Genomic DNA, 12729 nt, shown 5'->3' with positions numbered 1-12729 from the left:
ACTAGCAGCTCACTTGACAGCTGTCAAAATCTTCCATGCAACAGGCTTTCTCATCGGACGTTCCCGGGTCTAGGGGGGGGGTGTAGTTTCAGCTCCCAAAATTCTTTTTATCCTCCAGAATATCTTCTTATAATGTCCAAACCGTGAGGTCAGGATCTTTTGTTAAAAAAAGCAAGAAACAGATTCTCTCGACCTTAGCTGCCCAGTCCTTTGCTTTAAGTTGTTTACAAAGAGGGGGGGGTGGACTTCCTTTTTAGCCCCTTCCCGCTCGTTCCAAATCCAAGATAAGAAATTTTTTAAAGTTCCAATCTCCGTATTACTCACGGGTTGATGTTTTAGGATCCAATCACTCTTAGAAGAAGTTGGCGCTCTCTGTCAATGGCTTGCGGCTTCACTCCGTAGACGAGGGAGTACTCTCAGCACCACGCCTTACCCTGCCTCCGTTCCGAAGCCTTTAAAAAGGCTCCGTCGCGGATTGGGGGGGCGCAAATGGTGCCCGCCGAGTCTCTGTGTTCACAGGCATCCGCGCCTGTGATTTTAAGGGTCCCCGCTTCGCCGCAGCGGCCAGACCCAGACACTACGGAGCCGATTCCCTCCGGAGCTCGGAGGGAATCCGCCATTAAACAGTGGCACCAACCCGGAAGTCAACATTTATTGATTTCATACCTGGGTGCATGTTCCCCATATACGACTGGCAATTTAATTTCTGTGATCTCTGATTCCTTTCCATCAGCATCAATATTAGCAATGAATTCAGAGGTGCTGCCATCAGCCATGACCTGCAATACAAAGCAAAGTCACTTGGCTGTAACTATAGTTCTGGGCACTCACATCTTTGGCATTATGTATACAGCGGATATTTCCACCTGAATCTGTAGGGAGGAACCACCTATTCCATTGTATTCAAGTCTCGTCTCTTTCCTGGAAGCCTCACCTGTTACAATCATCCATTTAAATTTAAAGGGATGGGATCATTTAACGAAAAGAAGACTAAGTTGAAGGACAATGACGGCATTTTTCAAACACTTCCGTAATGCTTTAAGGCCCCCCCCCCATCACCCCTTGGGTGATATTTTGGGATGGTCTTCAAACGGGGGCAAAAGTGTTCAACTGAGACCAGTTGCACAAAACCAACGCAAAGAGAAAGAAAGAAAGAAAGAGAAAGAAAGAAAGAAAGAAAGAAAGAAAGAAAGAAAGAAAGAAAGAAAGGCAGGCGGGGGACATCTGCTGAACATATGTTTTCATGAACATTTTGCTCAACTCTGCTTTAAAGCCTCTAATTGCTTCATTTGAAGCGGTGATATCATTCTCATCTTTCTCTCGCTTTCACCAGATAATCTGGATTATTAAAAGGTAAAGGGACCCCTGACCATTAGGTCCAGTTGTGGCTGACTCTGGGGTTGTGGCGCTCATCTCACTTTATTGGCCGAGGGAGCCGGTGTACAGCTTCCGGGTCATGTGGCCAGCAAGACTAAGCCACTTCTGGCGAACCAGAGCAGCGCACGGAAACGCCGTTTACCTTTCCGCCGGAGCAGTACCTATTTATCTACTTGCACTTTGACGTGCTTTTGAACTGCTAGGTGGGCAGGAGCAGGGACTGAGCAACAGGAGCTCATCCCATCATGGGGATTCGAACCGCTGACCTTCTTATCGGCAAGCCCTAGGCTCTGTGGTTTAACCCACAGCGCCACTGGCATGGCTTATACAGGAGCCCAAAAAAAGAGGTATAAAATGCAAACAGAGAGGGAGCAGAGCTGGCCTCGCGGTGCATTCCCAGGAGACCTTCTCCTTCCCCAAATGTCCCTAGCTAGCTGTGGTGTAATGTGTGTGTCTACACACTTCTGCCTGATGAGCCTGTTCCTGGAGTTGCGTGTTCCATTACACGTGGCACCAAAACCAACATGATTCAAGCATCTCCCCACGAGGACTCCCCTCTTGTTCTAATGCCACCCTTCTCACATAACCACTTCACTGTGGCTCCTTGCCATAGGCCAAGCCAGTGTTATGGCCAACGCTGGCTTTTGATAACAGAGATGAAGGCATCAAATCTCAGCTCAACCACGAAGCCTCCTGTGTAAACTTAAGACTAGTCACAGGCAGCATAACAGGAATTATTGTGAGGATAACACTGGGGAAGGTGGGGGAAGATTATCACGAATGCTTTCCTAGAACAAAGGGATAGAAGGAACACAAATGTAAGAAATTAAAAACATACAAATTCTCTTTACTCGTGCATATAATCCCACATATCTAGAAGAAATACATAAATACTGTACATAAACCACGGAAAGTCGCAAAATCTAAAGTGCTTGTTTTCTCAAGATCTTGGGAGCCTCATAGGTGGGAGATCAGTGGAAACCCGTTGGAACAGGTTAAAAACTTTAAATACCTAGGTCATGGGTAGGCAAACTAAGGCCCGGGGGCCGGATCTGGCCCAATCGCCTTCTCAATCCGGCTTGAGGATGGTCCGGGAATCAGCATGTTTTTACATGAGTAGAATGTGTCCTTTTATTTAAACTGCATCTCTGGGGTTTTTTTTTAGGGACTGCCTGGTGTTTTTACATGAGTAGAATGTGTGCTTTTATTTAAAATGCATCTCTGGGTTATTTGTGAGGCCTGCCTGGTGTTTTTACATGAGTAGAATGTGTGCTTTTATTTAAAATGCATCTCTGGGTTATTGTGGGGCACAGGAATTCGCTCATCCCCTGCAAAAAATATAGTCCAGCCCCCCACAAGGTCTGAGGGACAGTGGACTGGCCCCCTGCTGAAAAGGTTTGCTGACCCCTGACCTAGGTGGTCCAGTATAACACTTCCTGGAAATACCATTGTAAGCTTGCACTTAATGGAGCGGATACTCTAGCTCTGGCTATCACCCGTTTCTTCTTTAACAGAGGGAATCTGTTCATGCCAGCTGCACTTCTTATCTGCTCAACAATTGTAGTAATGACGTTGTGGAGAATGTGGCAAGATTTTTGAGTGACGCCATAAAATGACGTCACCGTAGGTCCTAAGAGCCATCTTCGTACCTCATGATGTCTGGACAGTTCTATCCTAAAGTATCTTCAACTATGTTTCGTTAACTATGTTGTGTTCTGATCCATGTGTACAATGCACTTTTTAAAATGCCAATAAAGCAGATTAGCTTTAAGAAAACAAACACACAAACATAAACCATAGTTGGCACCGACCAGTATTTCTGGCTTTGAACGAAGTGCAAAGTGTAATTAGTTGAAAAGAGAAGCAAGTGCTTCCAATGTTCAACTTCTCAGAGTCATGTCAGAGGAGGAGCTGGAAGCACACTAGCTGAAGGCTCTTGAAATTTATCTTAATAAATTAAAAGCCAAATGATTAACTCTATATATTTCAAATAATTGCAACCCAATTTAAAAGCAAACCTTGTAAAACAAATTCACACAATGAACTGCAGAACAAACTGTAGTATTTTACCTTAAAAATGTTTCCTGCCTGGTCTGTCACCTCACAGGCAATACTGGAGTTGTGTTTCATAACGTATTTCCCTGCCTGCTGATCCTCAAAATTGGATACAAGATCACTTCCGCTTTTTTCAAATGCCTCTGGAGAGTAAACTGCACAACAGTTTTCATCGAGGAAGAGGCAGCCTTTGTTCATGGGCAGTATCTACCACGATAATAAAGGAGGAGGAGATTCAGCCACCCATAAATTTACTAATCAATGTAAGTGCTATGGAAATGCAGGATGAATTAGTTTGAAAATGGATTGCAGTCCATCTGTCAGGGAACTGTCATCGGAAGAACCGGTGGTGCAAGGGCTCCCAGAGGTTGAGAGAGACTTATCAGCGGAGGAGGGAACCAGCAGGGGGAGAGAAAGAGCTCCAAGGGAAAGCGAGTCGGAAGAATGGCTCAGAGACAATTCCAGCGAGAACAGCGGGGAGGTTTCAGGACCTCCTATAGGGACACCCACTCCTCGCCGGAAACTGTCACGCAGAGAGTCCAGAAGACGTGTTTCCGTTAAGGAGCTTTTATGCTGGAAGAAATTCCGTAAACGCCCACTGTCGGATTCTGCCAGCGACTGACGGAGCCATGCTTATGGAGCTCCGTTACAGAGAGTGGTTTGTGGACTTAGCCAAACACTGAGGGACTAGGAACTTTACGCACAAGCAGCTCAACATCCCATCACACCATCCCTTGATGCTTAACTGCTTTTCATGTTGGAGAAGGAACTGGCAACCCACTCCAGTATTTTGCTAAGAAAACTCCATGGACATAAAAAAGGAGAAGCTTTGAGAAGAAAGTGAGAGTTTCCAAGGCATGCTCTGGTTCACGGGGTCATGGAGAGTCGAACACGATTAAGACGACTAAACAACAACAACAACTTTTCATGTACCTCTTCCTGCTTGCCATTTGTTAACATTTTCACTCTCGGGAATAACAGTTCACAAATGTGTGTTCTAACAACAGAGCTATTTTAGAATACTCGCATTCATCAATTTCATATAAAACTTAGCATAACTGGAAATCTGGGGCTTGGGAAATAATGGGGCACAAAATGGACATTGTAACTCAAGGAGTTAGACTGGTGGTTCTCAAAGGGTGTGCCACAATGGTGTGGCAAGAGAGGGTGGCAAGTGTGGCACGAAGATTCAAGGACAAACATTGAAACATTTCAGTATAGTATAGTATAGTATAGTATAGTATAGTATAGTACAGTATAGTATAAAAATAATTTTTATTCGCAGAATATGGATAGATATCTTTTCAGAATGAGAGCAAGAGCATCAAGGGATTCTGAAGACAATCCTAGTTGTGATCCAGAATCACCGGTCGATCAAAAAGGAGAAAGGCTCGGCTGCAAGAGTTGCCAGGAAGAGGCGCACAAGGGAGCATCCAACCACCTTAGGGATGCCACTCCCAATTTGTGTAGGGTTTACACCTTAGCCCTTTCCTCTCCTGAAGAAGTTCCACAAGGCAGCAGGTAAGTGGTGATGTAGAAATTTAATAAAAATAATAAATAATAATAATAGGATACATTTTTAATTGTAGACTCACTTGGTATGTTCCTTCAGGCTTTGATATAATCGAAGTTCCATCAGCAAAGATGGCACAACACGTACTGTCCTCACAATTTGTTATGATCGTTGCAAAGTCTGGATTTTCCACACGCATGCATTTTACTTTCCTTGTGATGGTTTGGGGCTCGGTGTCTAGGAATGAAACCAGGTCAACCAACTTCAGAAGAGCATTTATACTGTGAACTGTGACAAAGCCTAAGATGAGTGGCAGAACAATGTTATTCTCACAAGGATGGCTTCAATACTCTTGTCATTTACTATTAAACTTGCCATCGTATCCTTGAAGCTCAGATTTATAACACTTTCAGCCAGTTGAATACTTTCTGACAAATACACTTCAATAAATTTGGTTTCTATACACAGCAGTAGCTGTTTCAACCATCTCGTTCTGCTCATTCTGCCCTGATATGTTGGCACCTTTCAGGATTTTGGACGTAGCTCATCGCATGATGAATCTCTCCCTGCTTTAAGAGAATACCAGAATTCAATGCATTGGGCAGGGCGAAAGAATAAATTAAATTCTGTTCAAGATTCAAAAGTATTATCTGATGCATTAGCAGCAATCAGCAACACCTGACTGAGAGCAACTGCTTATTTAACCATCATTCTTGGTGCAGAAGGTCTGTAGGCGTGGGAAGTACATAACCACTCTTTCCTGCTCCCCCGGCAGGGAAAAGAGATAGTCAGAAACGTCTGTTTACATGGCTTTATTTCTGACTCTTCAGCATTACAGAAAACATGTCTGCTCTCTTCAAACATCAGCAAACAAGTGACTAAGACTTCCTGTACAATCACAAGAGGAAGGTCTCATATTACACTCTGAGCAAATTCCGGTGAACTGCCCTGTGAACTGACTGGAACGCCATTTCCCACAGTCAGCCAAACCACATGGTATCAACAAGCTGGATGTCTGCAGCTGCGGTGAGCTCATATTCTGACAAAGAAATCATCTAAATGCCTCCATCTTGTTATATCAAGGATGAGGTTCTTCAGGCTTCCCTAGGTAAGATGGAAGATTCTGCTTGTGGCAAATGTAACTTTGTTCTCTGATCATCACAATAACTGTCACAAGTGAGCAGACTGAGGACAGCCACCACCATCAGCAGCTATACTGCAACTCTCAATCTGTTTAATCTTTGAGAACAAAAACATAGGACACCTTTCTTGTCTCTGGTCCATCACCAGGATTCAGAAGATCAATAATTAAAATCAGCTGAATGTAACTATTCAAAATAGCTTTTACAATTGATGTAAATGAGTTTCTCCTTGTGGAAATGATAAAGTACTGTAATATGATAAAGCCAACTGAAAACACAGGAATTTAAACGGTCCCACCTCTGTTTTTTTGCAATGAAAAAGGGCAATACGAGAACCATGCACATACCTGTTTCTTCACTGTCAGCGGACTCAACCATTTCAACACACTCTTGGAAGAAAGTGGTTATTCTGGTGCCATCAGCATGATCTACTATTCTGGAACCATCGCTTTTCTCCACCACAACGACCATATCTTCCCTTATAGTCATTACCTGGAGAAATAGAAGATTTCTTGTTGGCATCCATCTGTCCCAAGAGGCAATTGAGGGTGCCACTGGGGTGAAGTCAAATTCTACACCAGCAGCACTGAAGTGACCTCCCTGGGGCACAAGCCTGGCCAGGGTGCATGGAGGTCCTGGTCTGCCCAGGCAATAAGGACCCCCTCTTGGCCTCACTGATGTGGTCCATAGCAATATGTTTGGCTCTAGCTTGGTTGCAGGAATTGCCAGAAGGAGGCATATCAGGCACCATCCAACCATCATAGGGTCTCCACTCTGGATATGTATAGGGTTTACTCCAGGGGTCAGCAAACTTTTTCAGCAGGGGGCCAGACTATTTTTTTTGGGGGGGGGGGAATGAACGAATTCCTATGTCCCACAAATAACCCAGAGAAGCATTTTAAATAAAAGGGCACATTCTACTCATTTAAAAACACGCTGATTCCCGGACGTTCTGCAGGCTGGATTTAGAAGGCGATTGGGCTGGGTTTACTCCATGGGTAGGCAAACTAAGGCCCGGGGGCCGGATCCAGCCCAATCACTTTCTAAATCTGGCCCGTGGACGGTCTGGGAATCAGCATGTTTTTACATGAGCAGAATGTGTCCTTTTATTTAAAATACATCTCTGGGTTATTTGTGGGGCATAGGAATTCGTTCATTCCCCACTCCCCCCCCCCCCAAATATAGTCCGGCCCCCCACAAGGTCTGAGGGACAGTAGACTGGCCCCCTGCTGAAAAAGTTTGCTGACCCCTTAGCCTTTCCTTCTCCTGAAGATATCTCGCAAGGCAGCAGAGGTTTAGAATCAGAGTTTTCCTTCTCCTAGGTGGGCTACCTTCCCAGGTTGACGAGCCCCATCTGTCCCTCACTTCCCTCTGCAGCAGGTGCAGAAACTTCCCCCTTGACCATTGGAGCCACTATTAGTCTCATCTGCTCAATCTGCAAGAGCCTGTCTTCGCATACAGGGCAAGTTCTTAAGTCACTGAGGGTTTGGGACCCATTGAATCCCTTACCAGGTTTAGCAGGCCAGTCAAAGTCATTTCCAGGGTGTGGCCGCTATCACATGCTGACAGCTTCTAGGAGCCACAGGTGAGAGCTGAGTGCAGGGTGGGGACCAAAGGAGGACAAACTACCCAAGAAAGAATGCAACAGGTCTCCCAGCAGAGGTACTACTCTTCCCCTAAACCCTATACACACCAATAGAAGAATACTGATGGAGTTTTATCGGTGGATTGATCCTGAACATGAAATCAGAACATTTTACAGTCGTACCTTGGTTTTCAAACAGCTTAGTTCTAGAACATGTTGGCTCCCGAACGCCACAAACGTGGAAATGAGTGTTCCACTTTGCAAACTATTTTTTGGAAGCCGAACGTCCGACGGGGCTTCCAATTGGCTGCAGGAGCTTCCCGCAGCCAGTCAGAAACCGCGCTTTGGTTTCCGAACGTTTTGGAAGTCGAACAGACTTCCAGAACGGATTCCGTTTGACTTCCGAGGTATGACTGCATTACATATTTGGGAGGTGCATGCTTGCTCCTCACACCCTTTTATTAAAAGAACGTAGTATTTTTGCATGGTTTACTATGAAAGAACTATAGAGAAACAAAAGTAGCGTGAGATCACTGTGCCACTTGGAGGCATGAGAATGCCATGGGAGATTACAAACACAGTATTACCGTTCCAGTAACTGGGTCGGTGGCCTGGTAGGCCAGCAGTGGCTTCAGGTCCAGCCTCTCTGAGCCCTTGGTGCCTATTTGAATGCCTAATGGGGTAGTGGTTATCCAGGTGCCTGCCAGGGCATCTGGGGATTGTTCCATATCCAATAGGTGATCCTGAGCAGCGACTTCAGCTGCTTCAACTTTTAGTGCAGGAGCACCCTTCGTACCTTTTCCTAGAGAAGAAGAAGAAAAATTAGGATCACTTAAACGCACTAACAGCACTATATAATCATCATCACTGCTGCTACCACCACAACCTTCTATGGGGTCAAAATTTATTTTTCCATTAACCTCTCCCCTGACGGGAAAAAATCCTACACAGAATGACAGGCAGGAACCCCGAAGTCTGGAAGACTTATTTCTTCCCATTAGCAGTAGGAATTCACTATGGGTTCGCTTTTCAGATACCTGCATAGCTTCGAAATTTGTCTGTACCAACATATTGGTGTCTTTTCACCGAAGCCAGATTAAATGTATTCCCCTCAGAAGTGCTGGATGGCGGACTGAGAGGCATCCCTCATCAAAATAGGATGTGTGCATGCTCTCAGGATGTCGAAGGTACGAGGCATATTTTATTGCATTGTGGACAATATGATCAAGATAGGGAACTATTGATTAAACCACTATTGGCAAATTGGCCAGGTAATCTGAAGCCTACTGTACCAAATATCTTCTGGACAACAAGTCCAATAATGTCACAGTGGCCATGGCAAAGTTTCTTTCAGTAGTTATATGAATCAAATATCAGAATCAAATAACGCTTCAGTCTTCCTTCCCTGGGGGGTTGTCTGTACGAATCTGTATTTTATTTTGAATCCATTTTATGGGTCGTTGGACCGCAATAAAGATTATTATTATTATTATTATTATTATTATTTCTTCCTTGCTGCTCTTGGGCTGACCTTGTCTGAGGACAGAACTGGTCTTATCTGTACCACAGCTAGTCCCAAGTACAGAGAGATGAATGCTGAGGCTGCTCCTAAGCAGCAGGCTCACGACAATCTTTCTCAGTCAGCTGCTGACCCAACATTTTTAACTTGAGGTTTCAAGAGACCCTACTGACAAGAGATAGGCTTAAGGGGGTCTTAAGGGATGGGCTTTCCCTGTCCTTCCACTTGCCAAAGATTAAAGCTCAGCCTTTCAGTATGATCTGTTGTTACAAGTGTATGTCTAGATTAAATATATGCCCACTCTACATTAAAATCCAAACCACCCTCCTAAGAGGAACAGAAATAGTTTCTTTAGAAGAAAAAAAACATGCATTGTCTAAACGCATGCTGATACTTTCATTTTTTATTGGTTTTTCCACAATTTTATATATTTTAACTTTAACCATTTCAAACATTGAAATAAAAGGTTCTTTTGAACCTTCAGACCTCCTTCCCTCCCTCCGTGGGTTCCATATTTAAGATTAAATTTACTGCATCTTTTACCATTGTCCATCTGTTGTATGTCCATAGTTACCATAGTTAATTCCATATTACAAGTGTCATTACATCCCTGTCAGTGATTTTAACTGTTTACAGTGGTCTTCTAAATAAATTAAAAATTTACTCCAATATTTTAAAAAATACCTGATCTTCCTGGTTTCAGATGCATGTTTATACTTTCATTTACCACTCCTTATACCCAATACCTAAATGAAAGAGTGGTTTATTGCACAGAAAAGTAAGATTGAGAATATAGAGCTATACTTTACACTCATGATATATGAATGTCCTTGGATAAATGTGAGCAGCAATTAATTCATTCGCACACTCTTAGAAAGCAAAGAGTCTCTATTTACCCAAAGGCCTACAGAGTGAGTGCAACATTTGTCTCATAGTCATGCTAAAAAAAGAAGGGCGAGATTTATACCATTTTGAATTGTGATTGCCATCTTGATATCAGACCAAATGGTAAAGTATGTGGGAACATAAAACATGAACCAGACAATAAAAGTTTCAGATTACTCAGCCCCCTGACCACCTACTAGATTTCTTGGTGCTTGTATCAGGAGGAGGGGTGGCTTCTGTATGTGGTGTACTTGCAGGAGGTGGAGGTGGTAAAACAGGACCAGAATCAGGGCTTCTGATCACTGTGCCATCAGCAAACAGTATCTAGGGAAGAAAAAAAAGTGTTAAAATCCTTACAGTCAATGACATTTACACTCAGCAAATAGAACTATCCGGGCAATCCGAACTAAGCCTCAATGAACTCAGTGGGACTTAAAAAGGTAAAGGTAAAGGGACCCCTGACCATTAGGTCCAGTTGTGGCCGACTCTGGGGTTTGGCGCTCATCTCGCTTTACTGGCCAAGGGAGCTGGCGTACAGCTTCCAGGTCATGTGGCCAGCAGGACTAAGCCGCTTCTGGTGAACCAGAGCAGCACACGGAAACGCTGTTTACCTTCCCGCTGGAGCGGTACCTACTTATCTACTTGCACTTTTGACATGCTTTCAAACTGGTAGGTTGGCAGGAGCAGGGACCAAGCAACGGGAGGTCACCCCGTTGTGGGGATTCGAACCACCAACCTTCTGATCAGCAAGTCCTAGGTTCTGTGGTTTAACCCACAGCGCCACCCGCATCCCCAGTGGAACTTACTCACAGGTAATAGGATTACAGCCTAAAATGCTCAAATATGGGTGGCATAAATGAGGAACTAGCTCAGGAAGATTTTTTGGGGGATGGGGAAACACATATAGAGAAATACAATAGCAACAGACCCCTGGCTGAAAGTAACTCTTAACAGGGGCTATATTTTGAATTAAGAAATGACCTAAAGGCTAGGAACATTTGCTAAGCGCCCTGACTCACTTGTACCCACATGAGCAGAGAGAGAAAGAACTCAGAATGTGGCAGCTGAAGAGGATTTCTTATTTACCATCACGTTTTGGGCACGTAAAACTGCAGGAGGTATAAGTTGTATTTGTGGAATACTGATTTATAACTAATGCTTTTTCTGGGCTGACAAAGCGAAAAGTAACTCTACTTGGCATTTTGGGAATACGTTATAGTTAAATAAAAGTCTAAGCAGGAATTGAAATATGTACAGCCGATGGGAAATGAAGAAGGGGGATTTTGTGCTGCGGTAACTTCAGGAAATAAACAATAAAACTGAATCTTAGCCAATGCCAAACGAATTTTGTTAGCATACCTGAGTGGACCCATCCAACATGTACTTTACGACAGTTCCTTGTCTCGTAGTAACTCTAGACACTTCCTGATCTATTGGGTTCTTCACTGCTTTTTGCAGCTGTGAATGCTTCACCCTTTGCGGATAACTCTGCCTAGTAAATATCTCAAAAATAGATTCCCTGGCTTTGCTCGCAGGGTCCTCCTCTGTTTCAGCCTCAGCCTTGCCTTCATTGGCCTCATCCTTTAAGGGATCATCTGCCACAGATTCATCAAGGGGCTTGACTTCATCGGCCTTCTCTTCACTTCCTTTGGTCTTGCTTGCTATGGTTTCATGGGCCTTCACTTGCTCTTCTTTGGCTTCCGGTGTCTTCATTTCATCCATTTTGCCCTCGTCCAATTTAGCTTCGTCTACTTTGCTTCCTTCATCTTCACTCTTGGACTTGTTTCCCATTTCTTCACCTTTCACGGATCAAAACATGACGCCCCTTAGCAGGTAATAATTATTAGCAACTGCAAACTATGGAGCTAACTAATAGATGCCAAAATATCAGGGTGGTAAATGAATGACTTCAAGATAGATATTGCCCAGGTGTTATGCTCAATTTAGACTGAGAGTCATTCTATATGGATGACAGAAGTTCTACTTATTTAAACATGGAGCCCCAAAAATCATGTAGAAAAGTGAGGGGAATCTAAGATTAATAGCAAAAATGGACATATGGGGGGGACGACAGTGCAAAAACCCTCCCTTTAGTTGCAGATCACATCCTCCCAACCCCAGCCATAAGAATTCTACTCACTGGTGGAAGAGAGTTCGGCGCTCCTTATCTACGCACCTCTTTCAAAAATCAGACACTTGTCACCTCTGTCTACATGATCAGGGCATTTTGTGTTTAAATACACACAACTGCTGCAGACATATTTATTTTGGCACTAAAAGTATCAGTACATTAGTCAAAACTGCATTTAAAATGTGTTTATTAGGAGAATTTTGCACTAAAACGGTGATGGATTAAAAACAACAACCTGCCAGTGGCTACAAAATGTGGATAATTTAATTTAAAAATGGGAAAATGAGAAACGGGGGGGGGGGGGGGGACAAAACTTGACAGATCTTTCCATTCCTACCTATCGTACAAAGGTAAGGGTCACACCCATTGCTCCACCCACTTTCCCCTGGCCCCACCCACCACTGGCATACAGCACTAAAAGATTGTTCAGGCTGAAAACAGAGCTCTCCCTTCAGACCTATATGTCATACCATTCAGCAGTCCCACCAACCTCATGTCATTATTGTTACCACATCTGCTTCC

At 43.9% G+C, this 12729-nt stretch overlaps 1 protein-coding gene across 2 annotated transcripts in view; it reads right to left on the bottom strand.

The window, feature by feature from the left end:
- SPAG17 (sperm associated antigen 17) overlaps positions 1 to 12729 on the bottom strand; it is a gene marked incomplete at its 5' end in the record, with an annotated part of 77335 nt that overhangs the window by 25013 nt on the left and 39593 nt on the right. For both annotated transcript variants that reach the window (XM_083592613.1, XM_083592614.1), the window contains 7 exons: positions 667 to 779; positions 3448 to 3639; positions 5028 to 5182; positions 6435 to 6579; positions 8260 to 8474; positions 10274 to 10400; positions 11436 to 11875. In XM_083592613.1, the coding sequence (XP_083448739.1) occupies positions 667 to 779; positions 3448 to 3639; positions 5028 to 5182; positions 6435 to 6579; positions 8260 to 8474; positions 10274 to 10400; positions 11436 to 11875 (1387 nt within the window). The remainder of the gene's footprint in view (positions 1 to 666; positions 780 to 3447; positions 3640 to 5027; positions 5183 to 6434; positions 6580 to 8259; positions 8475 to 10273; positions 10401 to 11435; positions 11876 to 12729) is intronic.

The sequence above is a fragment of the Podarcis filfolensis genome, assembly GCF_964270895.1.
Source record: "Podarcis filfolensis genome assembly, chromosome: 17".
NCBI classification, from domain to species: Eukaryota; Metazoa; Chordata; class Lepidosauria; order Squamata; family Lacertidae; genus Podarcis; species Podarcis filfolensis.
This window is presented reverse-complemented; position numbering and strand designations above follow the sequence as displayed.